We start from the raw sequence: 23,443 nt of genomic DNA on the forward strand, positions 1-23,443 counted from the left end.
TCAGGAGTTTCCAAAGCCAGAGTTGGCAGCCCTAGCCATTAGATTCCGCAGTTGAATACCAGCCCTTTCCCCCATTTCCTATTGTTATGTAGAGCAAGATTTGGGTCCAGTAGCAACTTAAAGACCGAGTGGATTTCCAGAGTGGAAGACCACATGGTATATAGCCTTATCTCATCAGATCTTGGAAGCTAAGCAGGGTTGGTACTTGGATGGAAGACCACCAAGGAAGAGTCTGCAGATGAAGGCAACAGCAAACGACCTCTGCTTCTCCTTGCAAGTGCAATATCCAATGATGTGTGGATGGAGCCTGTTAACAGCCTCTTTGCACATTGCAGAGTGAACAAGTTGGGTTCCAGATCTCCACCCTGTTCAGTAGTCACATGTGACTTGCAGGGTCTTCTCTATTACAGGGCCTGTGGTGGTCATCCTTTTCCCTACACCACTTTCCTGACGCGAAACAATCCTATGCCATTTGGACTGATGGGGAAACACATGAGTGTTTATTATCATTATTATTTATTTATTGTCCGCCTTTCTCATTGAGATCCAAAGCAGATTACACAGTGCAAGTGAAAATACAATATGATGAACAGCTAGGACACCCACTGAGCAAAGTACAATAATGAACAACAGTTAGAATATTCAGTGAGAGAGAGAGAGGGTATGGTAGCAGAAAATTTGAAAAACTAGCATAACGCTGAGCATAGAGATGAAATCTTTCTGAAACAAAACCTAACTAATTTACACAGCATATTTCGCAAAATGGAAACTTCCTAGTAGGTGCATGTCTACATCAGCAGACAGTACTCAACAGAGTAGCACATAGTCCCTGCCCCTACCAATTCATCTCTGAGCTACTCCTTATGACATAGAGCTATAATCTTGGTCGAAAGCCCTCCTGAGGAATTCAGTTTTGCATAGTTTGTGGAAAGCCAGGAGAGTAGGGGCTTTCCTGACCCCCTCAGGCAGGCCATTCCATGAGGTGGGAGCTACCAAAGAGAAAGCACATTTGCAGGTAGCTGTCAATTTAGCCCAACTGCAGGGTGGTATCTGCAGAAGGCCCTAACCAGATGAACAAAACTGCCACCACAGAACATTGGGGAGAGGCAGTCACACGGATATGAGGGGCCAAGGCCAAGAAGGGCTCTGAATGTGATAGTCATGACCTTGAATTGAGCCCTGTAACTGATGGGAAACCAATGAAGTGACTGCAGAATGGTGATATGCATGCTCCGTCTGGCTCCGTCCTGAGAGTAAACGAGCTGCAGTGTTCTGCACCAGCCAGAGTCTCTGAGTCAACTTTGAGGGGAGACATTTGTAGAATGCATTCCGGTAGTCTAGTCTACATGTGGTTTTCCTTAACTGGCCAAATAGTACACCCCTGGGACCACTGCAGGAAAAGGTCCCAGTGGGCCAATGGCTGGGGCCACCCAGGCCCCAAATGAGTGGTGGCCCTCACACCCCATGTTGGGAAGGTTGTAGCTGTCACAAGCCGGCTTCCCTCACCTTGTGCCAGGCAGGGAAGAGATACACAGCCAAGCTGTTTCACCCTCCCTACTTCCCCTGATGGGAGGGGTTGGGCTGAGGGCAGGACCCCCTTCCCCTGCTGTGGGTTCCTCCAAGTTTGTCCCTGACTGCAGGTCAGGAAAATGGCTACCCTATTCCTTTACTACCACTCTTGCAATACCATCTCGTCTGGCCCATCCTTCCTCTTCTGTGAGCAAAGTTAATCTCACTAATCCTAGCAGAGGAATTTCTAATAAGATGGGGATTTGTGTCCTGTTGCATATAAAGCTTTGTTAGGAACAGCCACCAGTCAGCTGGGTTTGGGAAACAAAATCAGCGGTCCCTTCTGCAAGCTTTCTTATCAGAGATGTCAACTCTGCCTGCATCTCCTAAACACCGAGGACTTACCTGCCCACTCCCTCTCCTGTGTTTTTTTGGCAGACACCTGCTACATCCTCTCCTTCTCCATCATTATGTTGAACACCAGCCTGCATAATCCCAATGTCAAAGACAAGCCCCCCTTTGAGAGGTTTGTGTCCATGAACAGAGGCATCAACAATGGAGCGGATCTGCAGGAACCGCTGTTAAGGGTAAGGAATCTTTTCCCTGTTTGCTTGAAGTCAAAATAGATCCTCTTCCAGAAGGGTTGGATCCTATTACATGGTTCTGGATACACAAAGAAGCCCCAGGAATAATTGCTCCTAAGAGTCAAATTGCATGTTATCATTAGATTCTCAAATGCATCATTTTAGCTAGAAGGGGAATCGGTATGGCTGAGGACTTTTAAAAGGCTGTTTCCCATCCTTGCAACCATTTTCCTGACTGGACATGCCCCTGCCTGTGTTGCTTTCAGTCTCAGAAGGAAAAATCAATAGTCACCATACAGATAATTAAGAACATAAGAACATAAGCAAAGCCATGTTGGATCAGGCCAGTGGCCCATCCAGTCCAACATTCTGTCACACACAGTGGCTAGAAATCCAGTGCCATCTAAAGGACTGTCAGTGAGGCCAGGACACCAGAAGCCCTCCCACTGCCTTCCTTCCAGCACCAAGACAACAGAGCACCACCTCCCCACAAAGAGAATACCATCTATCTCCTGTGGCTAATAGCCACTGATGGACCTCTGCTCCATATATTTGTCCAGTCCCCTCTTGAAGCTGGCAATGCTTGTAGCTGCCACCACCTCCTGTGGCAACGAATTCCATGTGTTTATCACCCTTTGTGTAAAGTAGTATTTTCTTCTATCTGTTCTAACCCGACTGCTCAATAATTTCATAGAGTGCCCACGAGTTCTTGTATTGTGAGAAAGGGAGAAAAACACATCTTTCTCGACCTTCTCTAACCCGTGCATTATCTTGTAAACCTCTATCATGTCTCCCCTCAGTCGTCTTTTCTCCAGGCTAAAGAGCCCCAAGCGCCTCAATCTTTCCTCATAGGGAAAGTGTTCCAACCCTTTAATCATTTTAGTTGCCCTTCTCTGTACTTTTTCCAGTGCTATGATATCTTTTTTAAGGTGTGGCGACCAGAACTGTACACAGTACTCCAAATGAGGCCTCACCATCGATTTATACAGAGGCATTATGATACCGGCTGATTTGTTTTCAATCCCTTTCCTAATAACCCCTAGCATAGCATTAGCTTTTTTTATGGCAGTCGCACACTGTGCTGACGTTTTTAGTGAGTTATCTATCATGACTCCAAGATCTCTCTCTTGGTCAGTCTCCGCCAGTTCAGACCCCATCAACTTGTATTTATATTTTGGATTTTTGGTTCCAATGTGCATTACTTTGCACTTGGCTACATTGAACCTCATTTGCCACATGGATGCCCACTCTTCTAGCCTCGACAGATCCCTTTGGAGTGCCTCACAATCCTCTCTGGCTTTCACCACCCTGAACAATTTCGTGTCATCTGCAAATTTAGCCACTTCACTGCTTAATCCCAATTCCAAATCATTAATAAACAAGTTAAAAAGCATTGGACCCAATACCGACCCCTGTGGCACCCCACTGCTCACCACCCTCCACTGTGAGAAGTGCCCGTTTATGCTCACTCTCTGTTTCCTATTAATTAGCCAGTTTTCGATCCACAAGAGGACTTGGCCCTTTATCCCATAGCTACTGAGCTTACTTAGGAGCCTTTGATGAGGAACTTTGTCAAAAGCTTTCTGGAAGTCAAGATAAACAATATCTATCGGGTCTCCCTTGTCCACTTGTTTGTTCACTCCCTCAAAGAACTCTAACAGATTGGTGAGACAAGATCTTCCCTTACAGAACCCATGCTGAGTTTTCCTCATCAGCTTTTGGTCATCAATGTGCCCACTAATTTTATTTTTGATAATAGTTTCCACCAACTTACCCGGTATTGACGTCAGGCTGACTGGCCTGTAATTTCCCGGATCTCCCCTGGAACCTTTTTTAAAGATGGGGTAATTGCTTTTCTTTCCTCTTGAGGTTTAAAGCAGCACAGACAGCCAATTTCTGATTAGGGAAATTACACATGCAGGAACTAATAATAATAATAACAACAACAACATTTGATTTATATACTGCCCTTCAGGACAAAACACCCGCTCAGAGCGGTTTACAAAGTATGTTATTATCCCCACAACAATCACCCTGTGAGGTTGGTGAGGCTGAGAGAGCTCCAAGAAGTTGTGACTGACCCAAGGTCACCCAGCTGGTTTCAAGTTGAGGAGTGGGGAATCAAACTGAGGGTCACACTACAAGTGACGAATGACATTTGAATGGCAAGTGTATTTCTCCCTGTTCACTTGCCCTCCACTCAATCCACTTGCCGTTCAAGTGTCATTCGTCACTTGTAGCTTGGCCCTCAGTTCTGCAAATTAGAATCCTGTCGCTCTTAACCACTACACCAGACAGCTAACTTCTCCCCTTCCCCAGCACAATAGTTCTGATCTATACTAGGGGAAGACCCTCATGACTGCCTTTCACAGTTAAATTATAAGTCTGGTCCCCAGGATAATTTGTCATTTGGCTCAGAGAGCTTTTCAGAAGGAAATGAAATCCCAGATCAGTTTGTCTCACTGAGGGAGAAAGTGAAGACTGGCTGTGGTGGTTTGCCTCAGAGCTACAAATATTGTTCTGAGTTAAACATGCATCATGGCAAGACAGAATCTGTATGGGCCTATATGAACAGTACAGAAGTCAAGGTCAGCTTTAAAATGACGTGGTGATCCCGAACTGCAGCGTTTGAGGGAAGTAGCATTCTGTCCTGCCTACCACCAGCCAGCTGCCCACCTGATGCCAATCTGATTGCCAGCCCTGTCCAAGAGTCAGAGGAGATAATCTTCCTTTAACTCCTTGTTTCCCCAAGCTTTTTAAAAAAACAGAATGGTGAGCCATGCATGCCTGTTCCCAAACTCTCCTGCAATTTGTAACTTCTTGTGAGAACTTGGTCACCATTGTTGATTGTCCCTTACCTGAGCCACCAAGATGGTGACCCAACTCTTGAAAGATGAAGTAATCTTGCAAGAGTTTAGGAAGCCCTGTAGGGCATGTATGGCTTTCCATGCTATTTTTAAAGACAACTAGGGCAGTGAAGAGGTAAGGACGGTTTTCTATTCTAGCTTCTGTGTATAGTAGTTGAGGAGCAGGGCTGTGGTGATGGATACTGTTGTCACAACCTGAGATAATTTGTATGGGGGGTTTACATATACCATATACCATATACCATATATGTCATTTTTCTCTGTTGGCAAAGTTCCTGCGCTTTTATCATCAGTTCTGCAGGTGTAGCTTTCCCCGGAATGGGTGTGAAGTGATAAGGGAAATTTCACTTGTTGGATTTCTAAATGTCCTTCAATTGTTACACAAAACAAAAACCTAAAGGAGGTGAACTGAAAAACCAAGACAAAGAAGATTCACTAATTCATGAGCAACGCAAAAAAAGGCTCTGTAGATCTGAATATGTGGGGGGGGGGGAATCGTTTATACAACTTGTAAAAGTGTAATTCTGTTAAAGCACAGTATACATTTGTAAAAAGATTCCAAACATAATGGGAATGTACAAAAATTATCATACGTACTTGAGTGGGCAGACTGGCTATAGTTATAGGACAGGCAGTGTTGTGTAGTGGTTAGACTAAACGTAAGTATTGGTAGAACTGAGGAGAACTAGGTTCGAATCTCTAGTCTGCCATGAAGCCCACTGGTTCTATATGATAACACGTGTGTTTTTTCATACGTACCTTTTATAGGTGAGATCCTTTACATGGGTATGTTGTGCCTTAATCAAATGAGAGACTTCTACAGGTTCTATAAATGTTTTTTAAAATCATGTTAGGCAGTGTAAAGCTTTTTATTTCCAATGACTGACAATGCAATCCTAAGCAAAGTTACTCCAGTGTAAGCTCATTGATTTCAATGGGCTTAGACTGGAGTAACACTGCTTAGGATTGCTCTGTTAGTGAACCTCTTTTGGATCTTTGTTCAACTGTTAAAAGATATGGAGGCTCAGCCAAAAACTTTATGGCCAGCTTTCATATACAGGGCTCATTTCAAGGGGGAACGCACAGGAAGCAGTTCCGGCAGTTCCCCAAAGAGGTCACATGTCAGGTGGCCCCACCCACCTGACTCTTGGCCATTTTGGGCTGGTTTTGGCCTGGATTGGGGCTGAAACGGCCCGGATCAGGCCTCTGACAGGCGGTGGATCACTCTCCCGCTCATCAGTGGCCTGATCCTGACCATTTTGGGCCCCTTTCAGCCATTTTCAGCCCCTTTTTTGCCATTTTGGACCCAATTTTGGCCCTGAACGGCCAGGATTGGGTCCAAAACAGCCAGGATAGGTGATGTCAGGGGGTGTGACATATGCAAATCTGTCACACTAATGATACACTTCCAGTGATGACAAGAGGCATGGCATATGCTAATGAGTTATGCTAATGAGTTCCTCCAGCTCTTTTTCTATGAAATGACCCCTGTTCATATATAAGCCCTTTTCAGGCATTGCACTTCTAGTATTCCATTCCCATGAACAGGGACAGCCTGCTAGGCATGATCATCTAAGTATGAACAGTTTCCTGGTTGTGTGAAAAGGGCAACATGTATATCTTGTAGCTTCAATACGCACTACCAGAAAAACAGATTTTTGAGGATATGTGTTTGCATGTTTTGAATCTGCAAAATATTAATATTATTCTTGTCAGACAAACTGGTGCTCATGTGTACTGAGATGATTGTGCATAGCATGCTCTCAGTATGTGGGACTGGAGCACCAGAAACTTGACTCCTGAAAAGGGCTATTCTAGAAAGTTGTAGACACTGCACCCATTATATGTGGGTACACTGAACATGAATGGGGAAGGGGAGAAGCGGCTATGCATCTTGGCCCACACCCACATGCACATTCAGCACAATATTTGAACATTGCCTACTTTTATACAAATTTGCATGTTTTGGTTGTTCCACTCAATCAGTAGCCCTTTTCATTTATGCATCTCCCTCACGTACCACAAGACCATGCTACCGGTGACTGTCCCAATACATGCAATTGCCATTTTGCAACACACCCATTTTCAAACTTTGGTACATGCAGACATGGGTTTCCAGTCACACGAAATGAAGCTGATAAATACGTTACCCCCTTCACACAAAATGCTGGTTGTGTTTATTGAGGGAATGGTATGACACACACAAAATGTAATAGCTGAAAGGAGTTAGGAAGCCTGCAGAAATCAGGTTCCTCTATTACAGTTTATGCTTATACATTTTGTGTAGATATAGGCTGTTTAAGAAAGAGTACTAAACATGTTAGGGACAAGGCTAGCATGCACAGTCCTATCTTCCACTCAAACATTCAGTGTATTTCCATATAATCTATAATTATGGTTTTTTAAGATCACAATTTGTAAAATCACAATTTGTAAGATCACCGATTCCAGAATTAAGGTTTTTTTTTTGTCAAAGCAGGACTGCTCAGAATGCCGGAGGGTTTCACAGGCAAAACATTGATACTATACAGCCATTGATACTATACAGCCAAAGGCATTGCCTGTAGGGATCATCTCACAACACCTCTCAAATTCGGCATCAGCTACAGAAAGCTGTGAGCTTCACTGAACCATCACTCCAGTTGCAACTCTGATTTACAGTGCCATCCTAAACACCTTCCATGGCCTCAACAGAAGTGTGCAACTCTAGTATAATAAGCATGGAATGGGCCTTTCTAGAAAAAGGCTGGATTTTCTGCTGTATGCCACTTCCTGTTGGTAGTTTAGAGGAAGTTACGGGAGATTTACAAAATATGTGACATCAGATTCCAGTAGCTCGTTCTTCTATTTTCCTGGACAAGCAAATCAAAATTTCCCCCATATGAGTGAGTCAGATATGTATAATCCTGACAGTATCTTTTTGTAGGTTTTTTTTTTTAAAGTGCTCTAAAAAGGAAATCCACTTCCTAAACACAAAATAAATTCTGAAAACTAAACTAAGTTTAAAACATAGGGTTGGATCCAGATTAAATTTTCTGCTCACACAAAGCACTTCTGTCAGCGGAACTGAACGCTCTTGATTCCCTTCCTCACACTAAAGCCTGTTGATCTCCCTGAAATGTTGCTCCTGGGGACAGAGGGCAGGATACCCCCCAGGAACAGCAGAAGGGACAAATGGGAGGGGCTGCAGTAGGAAGGAGGAACTACTGGGAATTTGCAGAAAATTTAGGCTGATTCCAAGCCATTATTTATATGGATTCCAAGATAGAACCTTCAGTGTGGTTGAGGGCAAGAGAGGGGTATGAAAAGACAAAATGGATTCATGATAGGAAGGACTGGTGGGTAGGAACAACAAGGAGCCATAGGGAAGGCATTGAAGTCTGAGCCCGAGATCACAGGAAGCCACCCTAGCAGCGCTCTAGGTTGGTGATGTTTCCCAAACCCTGACTATACATTTTAATATTTTTGCTGTAACCAAGAGAAAGAATTCAGATGGAACCTATAGAGGAAGTAAAAAGGTGGTAGAGCCCTAAGGGAGTAGAGTGGGTGACAGGCTGCAGGTTAAGAAGAGTACCATTTCTAATGTTCTTCTATATGAAAAGCCCTCTCTTATTTGCCATAGACTTTTTGCATAGAGAAGCATTACAGAAACACAATCTTCATGCATTTGTTGCATGTGTAGACCAACAGTGAAATCCTAAGCAGAGTTACCCTAGTCTAAGGCCACTGGCTTAGACTGGGGTAACTCTGCTTAGGATTTCACTGCAAGGCTAGTTTTAGACAAATCCATTTCTATGCATTACTGTGCATGTCCCTTTAGACTGTAGCTACTGATCAGAGACGATTTCAGTTCCATCTATGACCTTTTCCACTTGGGTTATTTGCCCAGGTTCAATCCTATTGTGAAGTGGGGGTTTCCTCCTCCCCCCCCACAGTATTGAGGTGCAGTTGTGAACTTCTTTAGTTTTCTTCAGCTTTTCTCTGATCCTTCCCAAACCTGCTTTTCTGTGAAGTTTTGGGAAAGATCACAGTGAAGCCTGGATAGCTGCCATGGCCTGCCCCAGTTACTGCAGTAGCCATCTGGGGGTGGGGGCTTTTTGTTTTTAAAATTAGCAATTGAATATAATTGTAATGTTATAACAAGCTATGTATCAGATTCTCTGAATTCCCACCATTTGTTCTTTCTTTTTTTAAATAAAAAAGTAAGTCTCTAGCCCCCTTCATTGCAGGAGAATTATACTTTCCCCCTTATATCTGCACAATGAAATGAGTCACACATTTGAAAAACGAAATCTGGGAAATCTGGTAGGCATATAAAGTTATAACAATATTCAACTGCTGATTTTTTAAAAAAGAAACTGGAAAAACCACAATGGCACAGATGGTGGCCACTGCTGGGGGAATGTGGCAGGGAAAATAAAATGTGGGGAAACCTGCTGTGTTGTGCCCCCATTGATACTGTGCACAAGAGTGCCCCCATGTATAAAACACCTAAATGGTATCTCTAAGCAAACGTGACTGATTTGTGTTCCTGTCTGGCCTGGCAGAGGATGCCGGCACAGGACATAAGTAATTCCTGTTTTGTGCCTGCGTGGTTGTCATTAGGGGACTGCAGGTAGGCAGGAGTGACAGGAATAGTGATGAGACAGCCTTCATATGCTGGCACCCTTCAGGGATTTTCTTCTCTTTCTCCCCTTCTTTTTTCTCTGCGGCAGAATTTGTTTGATAGTATCAAGAACGAACCGTTCTCTATCCCAGAGGATGATGGGAATGATCTCACCCACACTTTCTTCAACCCCAGCCGGGAAGGCTGGCTCCTTAAACTAGGTAATGCTTGTTTTTTGGGGTTTTTTGCTGAAAATCTGCCTGCTGCCATCTGCACTAAGTACACCCTCTCCTGAGGCAAGTCTCCTAATTAGCCTAGGACTGCTGCGGCAGCCTGCCTTCTGCTGTGGTGGGGTGACAGTGACCCCTAGTGTTCAGCTCAGCTATGCATTCCCTAGAGATTCCCTTTTCTGCATGCACAGGCTGCTTCAGCTAAGATGAAGGAGAGAGACGCATTATCCTGCTCTCAGCTGTCCCTGTTCTCTGTCAGTATTTTGGGGGAGGGGAAAGAGAGTGACAGACACACACAGAGAATGGGTTTCTAGGAAGATCTTTGAAGAATATTGAACAGAGCACCAGCATGTAGAACCATCTTGCTGAATGACATGGGGACCCAGCTTTGTAATTTAAAATTCTTTCTTGACTGTCCCCAGGAACTTGGGTATATAGGGTGGTTTAATATACATATATTGATAGATTTGTTCTCAAAACTGGGCTACACAGTGAGCATCACAGTTGAGCATGGATTTGAACCCCTGTCCAAAGCTACCCTTCTTGCTGTAGCATGCCATTACCTCAAACGTACCCTGAAATTAGCCTTGATACCAAGATGAGCATTAGATTTCTCTGCACCTGGTGATACACCTGTTGTTCTTCTCTTGTGTGACCAAGAATCCGCCATCTTGTTCCAAACAGTTCAGACTAGGTGTATGTGGATTAGCCAACACACTTTGATTCTTTTCCTGTAGGGGGCAGAGTGAAGACCTGGAAACGGCGTTGGTTCATTTTAACGGACAACTGCTTGTACTATTTTGAATACACCGCGGTAAGGGTTCCATTTTAACAAATCTTATCAAAGAGATGTGTTTCCAGAGAAAAACAATGCTCTTCTCACTTCACAACTAACATTTGAACCTGAGCAGATCAGGGAGTTGTCTGATGTTTGAATGTTGTGGATGTTTGAACGGCCCATCGAACTGGGTCCAGATGTAGGGAATATGGCAGAGCCACAGGCAGCCAATTAATCATAGGAGGACTCAGAAGTACTGGAAGGAGAAAGGTTTCTAAATGGTTCAGTACAAAAGTTGGAATTCTTTTTTTGGGTTTCTTGTAGTTGAGAGCTCTACCCCCTGTCATGGGTATACATGGGCATGAACAGAAAAAAAACTGAACATGGTGTTCGTTGTTCATTGCCATCCACGAACAACGAACATTGACGAACATGATCCTGTTCACGAACATGTTCATTGTTTGTGGGGGCCAGCAGGCTCTCCTCCAGCCATCAAGATCCCTACCGCACCACTCCCAGAAACCCTACCTGAGCAGGCAGCAGGAAATATCCCAATAATAAATAATAGCTTAGACCCAGAGCCTCTCCCTGAAAGTCAGAGCTGGGAGCCCCCCCCCCCCCCGGTCTTTTCCTCTTTTAACAAATTTGGCGCTCCAGTCCACATTTGGAAGGAAGACCTGCCTATCAAGCTAAATTGGACTTAGATTGGGGTTTCCAGGGCAACAGCAGGAGTTCAGACAGAGTTCAGACAATCCCTGCCTAAGTTGCTAAGGGAATTGCTTGCAGGTGCCAGACTGTCTGGCTTGACGAACAGGAACGAACAGCAACAAATGGCTTGCAACAACCACCTGTTCGTTTAGAATGGGGCCTCATGAACAGCTTGTTCATGAACAGCAGATTGGGCTGTTCATGGGTTTTTTTAGTTCGTATTGCTGTTCGTGCCCATCTCTAGTCATGAACAGGCAATGAGCCCCCCCCCCCCATCTCTGTGGGTGCTGGCCATTATTATCACATCTGTTTTGGCAGTATTCCTACTCCATCCTTTCTGTTGCTGTTCTGTGCTTGATAGGGAAGTGCAGAAAATGGATTAAGGACTGTGGAAGCAGATCAATGTTGTCTTTCTTGTTCATTGTGTGGACACAACACCGACAAATGCATTATCCTTCATAATATTCTGGCAGAGGATTTTTTCCACAGTGAGACTATGGCCTTTCTCTTCGCTGCAGCTGCCTCTGTGGCAATCACTGTTCACTGAGAGAGCAGGGTTATGGAGAACACTGAAGGTCTCTTCGGAGGGCACAGAAACTGGTATTGTGTGTTCGCATTAAGGCAGGTACTCAACCATGATTTGCATTGTTTTCTAGGATAAGGAGCCTCTGGGGATTATTCCCCTGGAAAATCTTTCTGTTCGGAAAGTAGATGACCCGAAGAAACCAGTAAGTCCCTGCTGCTAACTTTGTGACTAAAACTTCCTTACCTCATTCATGAGGACACAGCCCCCCACCCCACCCCGAGGCCTAACTCCTATATTACAAAGTCCTCATGTCTCTCACATGTTCTGGGAGTTCTGTGCCCAGAACAATTCCCAGGCACAAATGGGAATTTGGATTGGGAGTACAGTATGTTACTTAAGCCTCCCATCCCCTTGTACCAGTTACCCAACATGAAATGCCCCAGGGAGTCACTATTTGCCCCACTGGGGAAATGTACACATCACTCATCAGTATATAAGTTGCACCAGTAGGCCAAATGATGGCTCTTTGGGCCATTCATGACAGGAAAATAACATTGGGAGGGAGGGGGCTAAAGTCCCCTCTCCCCACACCGTGCCTTGGTTGGGCGGGCCCCAGCCCATTAGGGAATTAAGTTCTGAGCTCTGTTCATCCCAAACGTGGGGGACGTGAGGACTTAGTAATGTGAGAGAGACTTCATAATGTGTGTGTCCCCAATAATTATCATATGCCAATAGGTTTGCTGCAGTTGAAACAAGGCCTTTGCTTTAGTTCTGGGTTGCCATCCAGAAGCTTTTTGCTGGTCCAGCCTGTAAAACTGCGTTTTGTGAGGTAATCGATATTGTGGTATGAGAAACTAGCATAAAAAAGTATCCAGATGTAATTTATTTAAAGATCGACAGCCTTCCTCTGCCTCCTTCCACAGAATTCAATGTTCTCCACTCTCGTCTGCATAATTCCACCCATGATCTGACTGTTTCTGCCCCGGAGCTGCAAGAGCCCTCCTCTGACCCTCTACCTCTGTGCTGGCTCCAAGCTGATCCAGCCACAGCATCAATATTTTTGGAGTTCAAAAACTGGCAGCCCTATTGATGGCAGAACTACAAGGGCTCCAAGACAGAGAAACAGACGAAGTGATATTTAGCAGATCTAGTTTTTCACCTAGTTTTTCACTTTTCCTCAGGCCCTTAACCAGAAATGTTAAAAGACAAGAACCAGAAATGAGCCTATTGTGAGGAGATATGGGGGGGGGGGGGAATGCACAATGCATGATGCTATCTAGAATGTGACTTCAAACTCTAAATGTAATTTGAATGGAAAACATGCTCACGTGCTTGTCAGTCATCCCCATGCATTTACACTCTTTGGGCAGGAGTAGGCTTTCTTCTAGATGAGTCACTGGCTAGAAGGCTGCATTGTTTTTCCTTGTATCTCCATTACATCCTCCATCTCCATTACATGAAGGCTTAGATTGGAAACCTACTTTTTTCCCTTGCAAAAGTTCAAGAACATTCAAAGAAGGGGCCTGCTAGCCTCTTCCCCATGGCTGTGGCCACCCCGTCCCTCCTGCTTCCGCTCACCCATTGCACTCTGGACCAAACTTGGTGAGAGAGCATCCTTATCTCCCCCCCCCCCCATGGTCATTTCAGTGCTTGAAAAGGTGTGTGGGTAGGGAAAACCAGAGCCCCCCCCATCCCTTTGTGTTGTGGGCCCCATGCCTGGCAGCGACATGCCTGTGGCAGACAGGAGGATACCGTCATGTCTAGTTCGGCCCTGTGTTGCTCTGCCTTTGCCCTTTACAAATCTGAGAGAACACAAGTGCGTTTTGCAAGTCTTTAACCATGTATGAGAATACCGCAGAATGCAATGTGAGAATCATTCTCTCTCTAGAAGAGAGAACTCAAAAGATTTCTAAAGCACATTCTGGAAAATTACTGGAAGAGACACCTGACATTTTCAAATTACGTTTGCATATATGAACCTTCTGACACGGGTATTGTCACTGCAACTTTAAAAGGCAGTTTGAGAAGCAGCCCTTGGTTTTTGCTGTCTACTCTGATCACAATCTTGAGGGAGCAGATCTAGCAATATATCCATTGGGATTGTTTCATCTGAAAGCAACTAACTTACACAGAAGAACAACTGGTTCAAGATAAGAACAAAAGAGGCCTACCAGCAGCTTTTCTCAGGGAGTGGAGTGCGATCGATTACACAGATTGCTTGATAGCTTAACTAAAAGAGACCTTGACAGAAAGGGGCACAGTTCCTGTACTAGGATTTCAATTATATTTGGTGCCAGATCTTTCTAGACATTATTAGAATAAAGGAAAATATGGAAGCAGTGAAGATTATCTTACAAAGCTGACATCAAACCACCCAACTGTCTTTTGGGAAATATATGTGGACAAGGCAGCAGGCTGCTCAATACTTGCTAAGAACAAGGAGTAGAAAGGCCCTTCAGCTTGGCCACCAGCTCTGATTACAAAAGGAACCCTGGCTGCCTAGCATGCCATCCTGCATTAAAGAGCTGATTCATTTTATTTATATTTAGGACATTTTTTATCCTGCCCTTTCTTCAAGGACATCAGGTTAGCATACGTCATTCTGCCTCTGAACCTAGAGGTCTCACTGAGCTATTATAGCTAAGACTGAATAACAGAGAGGAGCCCCTCTATATATCTGTCCAACTCTCATTTAAAGCCATTTAAGGCAGTAACTGTCACCTCATTGATTGGCAGTGAGTTCCACCAGTCAACTTCCCACTGTTAGAAGTTGTCCTTCCTTTTTTCAGTCCTGAATCTATTACCAACAGTTTCATATGATGACCCTGAATTCTAGAATTACAGGAAAGGGTGAAAAAGTTTCTCTCTATCCCTGTTCTCTACATTACACATGGTTCGGTAGACCTCTGCTATGTTAGCGCAGGCTGCCTTTTTTCTAAATTTAAAAAGTCCTTGTCTTACACTGAATGGGACTTACTTCCAAGCACACATCCTTAGGTGTTACTACAGTGCAATGTGCTTAACGTGGTCTATTTTAAGTGACATTCTGAGATCACTCAGATTATAAAATCCTGTCAGGATTATGCAAACAAAGCCACTGTAGTCTGGTGGTTTAGGGTGTTTAGATTTTTAGTGCCACTCAAATATGAAACTTGATGGGTAGTCTTAGGCAAGCTGCCATCTCCCAGCTTAACATACTTAACAGGGTTGTTGTGAAAGGTCAGGCAGAGCACCTTGAAGGAGGGGCAAGGCATAAATATGACAAATCAATCAAACTGCAGCTTCTACTGCAAATATCTCACCCTCTAAGCTAAAGACAGGATGGTAATATCTTTTCATCTTTAATTACAGCACAACAGACAGACAGACATACGCACACCCATTGGGTGTTGAAACTCACTCTCTGATCCTGTTCGATTCTCTCCCCTTAGAACTGTTTTGAACTTTTTAATGCAAACTGCAAAGGACAGAAGATCAAAGCCTGCAAAACTGATGGGGATGGGAAGGTGGTTGAAGGCAAGCACCAATCTTACAAGATCTCTGCAGCCTTGCCAGAGGAGCGTGACCTATGGATTGAAGCAATAAGGTGAGGGGAGAAGGTGAAAAGTGCTTCCTCTGTGGAGATGAGGGCGAGATGGATGTGTAATGATGCTCTGGGACCAATAGGCAACAGCAGGGCATGTATTCTTCCAAAGAGAAATGCTCAGGAATAAAGAACATGGGAGTTTTCGATCAAGAATAGATAATTTAATGTAAATCCAATGGCTGGCATACACATACATATACACACCACTTGATGAGCTGGCCACTGGGTAATTAAGGGGTAAGATGTCAATAGTAAAGTGGCTTGCAACTCCCTATGTGCTATCTGGGTCTTCAGATCACTGCTTTCCAGCTGTTCCCTCATTAGAGCTGGCATGCCTGATATCAATAAGGGGCCATGCTTTTTCGGTGGTTGCTCCCACCTTATGGAACGGGCTTCTTGTTGGGGCACCATCCTTGTAAGACTGCTTCATTCACCAGAGCTTTCCATGGAGGGCAGGTTACAAGTATTTTATTGCATATTGTTAGGTTTTACTAGATTTTATTAGGTGGGGGTGGGGAAACGGGGGAGTTATAGTTATATAGTGTTTTATTTGTGTGTTGTAAACCACCTTGAACCAAGAGGCACCTGCTTTGATAAAGTAAATAAACAAACTTTACCTCTCCTTTCCACATGGATCCAGTACGGTAGTGACTGTTCTGGACCAGTGCCTGGCTGTGAATGACAGCCAATAAACTGAAGCTCTTTCTGGACAAGACTAAGATGCTGCTGGTTGCTTTGGGACCTGATTAGGGACTGGGAGACCCCCCCCCCTACTCTGGATGGAGTACATTCCTCTTAAAGGAGTAGCAGCTGTGGGGGGGGGAGTTAAATCCACAGGAGAGGCAAATATCCACTGTTGTGTATGGCACTTTTCTCCAGTTTCAGCTGATTTTCTAGCTGTGGCTCTCCTCAAAGTAGGATCTGGCACCAGGATCTGGTTGGTTGGTTGGCACCAGTGATTCATGTACAAATCACTTCCAGATTAGATTATCACGATGTGCTGTGTGTGGGATTGGAAGTTTAAAATGGTTACAAACACAGCTGCTTGCTTATTGGCCAAGATCATTTATCATTGACAGGTCACCACAATTATAAAAGATCTCCATTGGCTATCAGTTTGTCTCCAGGCCCAATTTGAAGTGCTGTTTTTGGCCTATAAAGCCCTGTTTATCTGGGACTAAAGTATTTACAGGACCACTTCCTCTTGTCTTGCCCTGCCTGGATACTATTGTCCTCCCAAGCCTCCTTTGTATCCCTCCTCCAGTCAAGTGAGGAGGAGGGTTGCCATGAGGAAGAGAGTGAGAGACCCTTTTCTGTTATTGCTCATCCGTCTCTGAAAGCCTTCCCCTTGGAAGTCTATATGTTTCCTATCTGGCCTCTTTTTGCCAATGGATAAAGATGAACCTGTTTGGACAAGCTTTTAGCTAAGAGCCAAGCTACAAGTGACGCCTGACACAGGTTGGACACTTGTCAGCTTCCGTCAAGTTTTGATGGGAAATGTAGGCATCTTGGTCTTGCAGCTGTAATGGAGAGCCAAGCTGTAAAACCAGGATGCCTACATTTCCCATCAAAACTTGAGGGAAGCTGACAAGGATCCAACCTGTGTCAGGCGTCACTTGTAGCTTGGCTGTAAGTGTTTTGATTCTTTTTTAGAATTATAATGTAATGACTGATTTTATGCCAACAATTGTTATTTTTATTGATCAAGATGGGGCGGGTTGTAAGCCACATTAAGCACATTGTGGAGAGATGGGATTTTAAGTAAATAATCCATCACTGAAGGGTGGTGCAAATGTTCAGAAGTACATAGTGTGTGTAGAAGGGAGCTGGATCATGTCTAGTAGTCCTGTCCCTAACATCCAACACTTACCCAAAAGTCTACAATGAGCTACCCCTGTACAAATGTTCGCACATATTCTGCATGATTGGGGATGCTGCAGAAAGTAGGATCTTGCGCACAGGTATGGAACCTACATGCATTCATTTGTATGCAACAAAACATACATTTGTATGCAACAAAAATTTGGCACTCAAACCACATATGTAAAGGGAGACTTTACTACTTATAACCACCTTCCCTTCCCCAATATGTGCACAGTCATAATTTTGTATGAATAGGGCAAAGTTTGTATTGTCCAGGTTTGGAACATGTGATCAGAAATTCAGATTAGTGTTCATGAGTCCTGAAGCTGGAAAATACACATGCTGCCCTGTTCACACAAAATGGCGACTATGGATTTCAGGAGGATTGTGGGTAGTACAATCTCCCTTTGCTCATGAGTTCGAGTGATAAAATTGTTATGACTGAAAAGGTCTTAGGACATTCAGACGCATATGTGTACACCCATTTGGCTGAATCCACAGGAACTGGTGGTTATTTATAGTCCGCCTTTCTCACTGAGACTCAAGGCAGATTACACAGTATGAGTCAGTATAGTCAATATCAAAGACATTTCATTAAACATGTAATGGGTATAAACATACAAATTTGCAAAGATTTAAAATCGGCAGAAATCCAACACCGAGCTGAAGAAATACTGAAACAGAGCATAAGCAATTCTGCGACTGACATAGCAAACAACATAGGAAGTACCCCATAGGATCATACTTATAGCAATAGTAGTGAAGTCTATGATCACTCAATATTTACAGCAATAGTATTAGAATGTGTGGTCCCTCCTTATCCCTCTATTGATGGATCTCTTTTAGACTACTTCCTTATAGTACATGGTGCTTGAATTGCTGTGGGATTGTGAATGGAGAAATCTTTCTGGAAGTTGGCAGAAATAGATACGTATAGAACAGGGCCAGATCGAGGAGGGGCAGGGGGGGTAGTCTGCCCCCGGCACCGCCAGGGAGGGGATGCCGGGAGCAGCCTCCCACGCTGCCTTTCACTTGCCCCGCAGGACAGGGGGTGGCCGGCTTGCTGCGTGCCCCCTGTCCTGCAGGGAAGGCAAAAGGCAGCGCGGCTGCCCATGCCATTCGCCTGCCCCACAGGACAGGGGCGGTTGGGTGCCCCTTGTCCTGCGGGGCAGGCGAATGGCATAGGTGGCCTCACAGCCCCCTGCGCTGCCTTTTGCCTGCCCTGCAGGACAAGGTGCGCACGGCAAGCCGGCCACCCCCTGTCCTGCGGGGCAGGCGAAAGGCAGCACGGGGGGCTGCAAGGCCGCCCGCGCCATTCGCCTGCAGGGAGTCGAATGGCGTGGGCAGCTTCCCAGCCCCGCACGTTGCCTCCGCCGCTCCGCCCTGCATGATGATGTCACCGAAATGACATCATCACACATCACAGGGAACGTGCGCGCGCACAGCGCGCATGCAAGGGGTCGGACTAGAGTTGCCCTGGGCGCTGGCAACCCTAGATCTGGCCCTGGTATAGAATATTAACACCATGACATGAAGTCCTGGCAATACCTCACCCACATGCATCCATGCCAGAAAAACAGTGCCAGAAAAACATTACAGGAGCTTTGGCAAAAAACATGTAAGCTACTTTTCACATTGGTACCTTTATTGGAAAGGACTTGGTCTTACCATCTCCACAGTAGCAGCATGACCATTCTGACTTTCTTCTCCCTCAGACCTCTGTGATGATTACCTGGTGGGCCTAATGTTCTTTTTACTCTGTTTGAGCTAACCCAGCTTCAAGTTCAGAGATGCTCCTGCAAGGACAGCACACTGAATTCTTCTCCTGTTTTTTCTTTATTCCAGAACTAGCATTACTCAAGATCCCTTCTATGATCTAGTTGCAGCTCGTAAGAAAAAGATCGCCAGCAAAAAATGATCCTCTTGCATACTATCCTGTTTTGCTGATATTCAACTTCCAGGAAATGATTTCCTTGGAGTTTTGCCAGCAACTTCCTGAAGGAAACAGAAATATGACTGATAGGCTGGTGAACTGGACTTCCCTTTTCTATTCCCAGGGCTAGAATCTGAAGACATGGACACCATTTTCAGGAACTGCAGCTCTCTTGTGTGTCTAGAGAAAGAGAAAAACATTAGTCAGCTTCTGAATTTCCTCTGACATTTTTATGCATCGTACAAAGCCGGGATGGATGCTTGCAATTCCTTTATCATAGATCTGGGTCTATATTAGCAGTTCAAAAGGCACTCAGGAAAGCGATGCAGCTGCCATGTCTTTATATTGAAAGAACTGAGACAAGTAGATGGACATGTTCTTGAGTGGATGGTCATTTAACTCCCTAACAAGGCAGGAGAAGCCTGCTTGCATGGAATCCTCTCTTTAGAGATCTCCTAAATAATGATACAGCTTTGAGTGTTTCCTAGCATGTAGTACAGGATGAAGAAATGAATGACAAAGGACAGTAGTCACTTGGTGAGGTGAAGGAAAATGATGCACCGTGGTGGGGTTTGGCAAGAGGAAGAGCTTCTGTATTATTGGCTCATGGAGCTCGGCACATAATTCTTCTGTATGTGTGAACTGCTGCCAACCAAGGTGACTTTAATGCTGAACTGTGGGTTCTCAGGACAGAACCTTCCAGCCATCTTGGCTCTGAAATGACAGTTCAGGGAGTGGGCAGTTCTAGCTGGCCACCTCATCAATGCTTGGAGCAGACAAGAAAAATGGTTATTATAGGTATTGATAATATATTTAAAGGCCACGCCTTCCCGTGGATCAAGAATTGAGGTTTGGTCTGGGAGGCTTGCGTTCAGATCCCATTTCTGCTACAACACAGGATGTGTCCTCAGGCAACTTGTTCTCTATTGGCCTGCCTTGGTTTCTCATCTGTGAAATGAGCATTAAGAAATATCCTCCTCCTGCACTGGGAGCAAACCTGATAACTACTCTGTAAAGCTCTTTGTGAAGCAGAAATGCTATGTAAATGACACATGGGCCGGGGGGTGGGGGTGGGGGGCAGGAATAGTTGGCATAGAATGGTAAAAAAAAAACATTGTTTGGAAAAAATCAAAAACAAAATTATATAAAAATATTTAATGCATGAACACACAAACACACTCACAGTCAAAAGGATGGACAAACGCCAATGAGAAAAAAATTAAAACGTGGGGGAAAACATCTTGTAGCCTTTTACACTTTCAGATTGGTTTTGTTTATCAACACCAAACAGAAGCAGTCGGCATGCTGTGTTGCTGTGGTTCTCATTCCTTTTCCTTTCCCTGTAACTTAACAGCCTGCAAGCCATACGTCAAAGTATTTTGTAAATTATCACTCATTCCTTTTAATAATGAATCCCAGCTACCTAATTTTGCTGGCCATATTATTTATCACCTATCTCGTTTCAAATTAGCTTAATGACATGTAAGAATGCAGTAAAGGAAGCCTGAGGGATAAGGACATCAAATCTAGGTCTCCGTTTCAAATCCTACCTCTGCCACTGACTCTTTCTGGAGGACCTTGAGCAAATCTTTTATTAGTTACAGTGCCTCATCTACAGACCTGGAATTTTACTGTCCAACCATACAGGTTTATTGTGAAGTTGTACAAGAGAAAGACTTTAGAACTCATTAAAAGCTCTATAGCTGTGATAGTATTGATAATAAACAAGGCTCGGTATATGCCACAATTCCACAAGAATGAATAAAAAACAGATTATAAGGAGACACATAACTGATGGTGCCATCCTAAGGACATTCACAGCCTTTTAAGTCAGTTGAAAATGGACTTGGAAGGGTGTAACTGTCTTTAGGACTGCACTGTGAACTTCCTAGGAATTGCTCCCTTTTTAAATAAAAGAAATTTCTAGTCCTCATGGCTGAAACAATACACTTGGAAGTATGTGCTTATTGCCAGCTGAAATAATTTCAGAAACCAGAGCAGTAGCATTGGAAGGGTTGCTGTGTAAGATTTCTGGTATTCAGTGTAGAGCTGTACAAGTCTTACAGCCCCCCTCCTCTCTCTGACAATTAGTATACCTCAATAAGTTATCCAGAAGTAAGAAATTTTGTAAACCTGCTCCATTTGCATGATTAACACAAATTTCAGAACACAATTTTCCTTGGTGCAGAGTTTGGACTACCTAGGTTCATGTTTTTGATATTGTTAACAGTGTATGCATGCAAAGGTTATGATATTGTCATGAAACAAACTACAATCGGTCACCAAAATGTACAGAACAAATCATGACTTATGCAAACAATCTGTGGATTATGTTTCTTGCCACCTTACCTGCCTCCCTATAGGATCCCCACATGCGATCCCAAACCGTCCCAGCCTTACCCATTTCTGATCATGATAGCTGTTATGTGAAGGCCATAAAACAAGTAAATGTGAGAATTAGAGAGTGGAACACACACACACTGGCTACCTCGTAAGATCTCACTCTCTCTTTGTCAGTGGTTTCTTCTCATCCTTTCCTTTCTTTTTCTTCTTTGGTCTAGTGCTATTTCCAATGAACTGGAATTTTTTATCTATCCTCATCTGTTCTGCAATCCCTCCCAGGTCTAATTTCTTACCTTTCCTCCTGAAGGGGGCTCTGTCCACAAGGAAATATGAAGCTAATGCTGCACAGCCAGTTCGTTCATCTACTTTTTCCCCCCTTTTGCCAATGCAACAGGCCAGTTGAATTAATTCCAACAGACAGCGAGAGAATGTATCTTTGAGTCAAGGCACGTGCAGACCTGCAAGAAGGAACATGGAGGTTTTCTTCTAATGATGGCAGCGTGTGGTTCTTTCTTTGCCGTAATGATGATGATACACTCAGGATTTTGTTTCGTTCTTTATTTATTTAGAGCATGTCACGGGCCTTCCCCTGGCCAAGGAACAAAGCACCTCCTCTCCCGCAAGCACAGCAGTAGAAATCCCTGTGGGGTGCAGGCATGGTAATAACAGGAGGGAGGGTCAGAACATTTTGCTCATCTGGAAATGAATCCTCTGTATATATGGGAAAGGTGGATTATGCCAGCAGGTTGCTTGCCAGACTGGCTCCGCACCAGACACTCTCTGGAATGTTTGTGCTCCTCTCGGTTTGGGATTTGCTGCAGGCTGCACAATGAGAGCCTGTTCTTAAGGGTACAGCCATCCCATTGTGGTTCTTTTGCTGCTCACCCGGGGCTGTCTTCAGAATTTCTTCTGGCTAATTTGAAATTTACTTCCTGTTCTTTCCTTCCACCCCAGGCCATGCTGACTTTCTATAATAGGTTTTGCCAGGGCTCACACACCCCTGAAGGGCAAGTCTGCTTTTTCCAGGAATGGCCACAGCTGCCACACCAGCATAAGCTGAGAGGAAGCATTCATCTACTGTGTCTTTAGGTGCACCTTCAAACTAGGTTTGCCAAACTTCAGGTGGGGCCTAGAGATATCCTAGAATTACAACTGATCTCCAGACTACAGGGATCAGCTCCCCTGGAGAAGACAGATGCTTCAGAGGAAAGACTATGGCATTATACCCTGCTGAGGTCCATCCCCTCCCCAAACCCTGCCATCCCAGGCTCTCCCCCGAAATCTCCAGGAATTTTCCAGCCCAAACTTGGCAACCCTACTCTTCACCTGCAAACCTGTTCAGTCAGGGGAAGTACAACTTTGTCAAAAACAAGTTGAAACCCTATTCCCAGATCAGCTTTATCCACCCATTCTGTCTGGATTAAGCATAAATTCATCTCTAGTTTGTTCACCCTTCATAAAGTCCTTCACTGCTTCCAGATACTGATTTATCACTTTCCTTCCTTCTTGGAATTAGATGGGGGGGGGGGTAGTGACAATTTATTCCAATTCTCTGGATAAATTCCCCCATCATACATTAAACAACATGGGAGACAAGATGGAACCATGAAGAACTCCATAGGCCAAAGACTAAGAGGCAGAAGAGAAATCCTTTAGTACCACCGGTCAAAACCTACAACTTGGGGAAGGATTGGTGCCATTGTAACCCTACTCCTCCAAAGCCCATCCTTGCCAGGTGATCCAGAAGGATATCAAATCAGATGGTACTGAAAGCTGTTAATGGATATAATCACTCTGGCAATGGACTGGGGCCGATCATCCATTGAGGTAATCAAGAGAGCTTCTGTGGCATAACTAGGTCAAAAGCCATATTGTAAAGGATCTAGGTAATCGGTCTCATCTAGAAATGT

The 23,443-nt window shown here is 44.4% G+C and overlaps 1 protein-coding gene across 2 annotated transcripts in view; it reads left to right on the plus strand.

Moving 5' to 3' along the window:
• Positions 1 to 20,569, plus strand: part of CYTH4 (cytohesin 4) — a 41,730-nt gene extending 21,161 nt beyond the window's left edge. For both annotated transcript variants that reach the window (XM_054988512.1, XM_054988510.1), the window contains exons 8-13: positions 1,948 to 2,096; positions 9,676 to 9,787; positions 10,534 to 10,610; positions 11,939 to 12,010; positions 15,240 to 15,394; positions 19,103 to 20,569. In XM_054988512.1, the coding sequence (XP_054844487.1) occupies positions 1,948 to 2,096; positions 9,676 to 9,787; positions 10,534 to 10,610; positions 11,939 to 12,010; positions 15,240 to 15,394; positions 19,103 to 19,175 (638 nt within the window). In that variant the 3' untranslated portion in view covers positions 19,176 to 20,569. The remainder of the gene's footprint in view (positions 1 to 1,947; positions 2,097 to 9,675; positions 9,788 to 10,533; positions 10,611 to 11,938; positions 12,011 to 15,239; positions 15,395 to 19,102) is intronic.
• The last annotated feature ends 2,874 nt before the right edge of the window (positions 20,570 to 23,443 follow it).

The sequence above is a fragment of the Eublepharis macularius genome, chromosome 9 (genome assembly GCF_028583425.1).
Source record: "Eublepharis macularius isolate TG4126 chromosome 9, MPM_Emac_v1.0, whole genome shotgun sequence".
Taxonomy (NCBI): domain Eukaryota; kingdom Metazoa; phylum Chordata; class Lepidosauria; order Squamata; family Eublepharidae; genus Eublepharis; species Eublepharis macularius.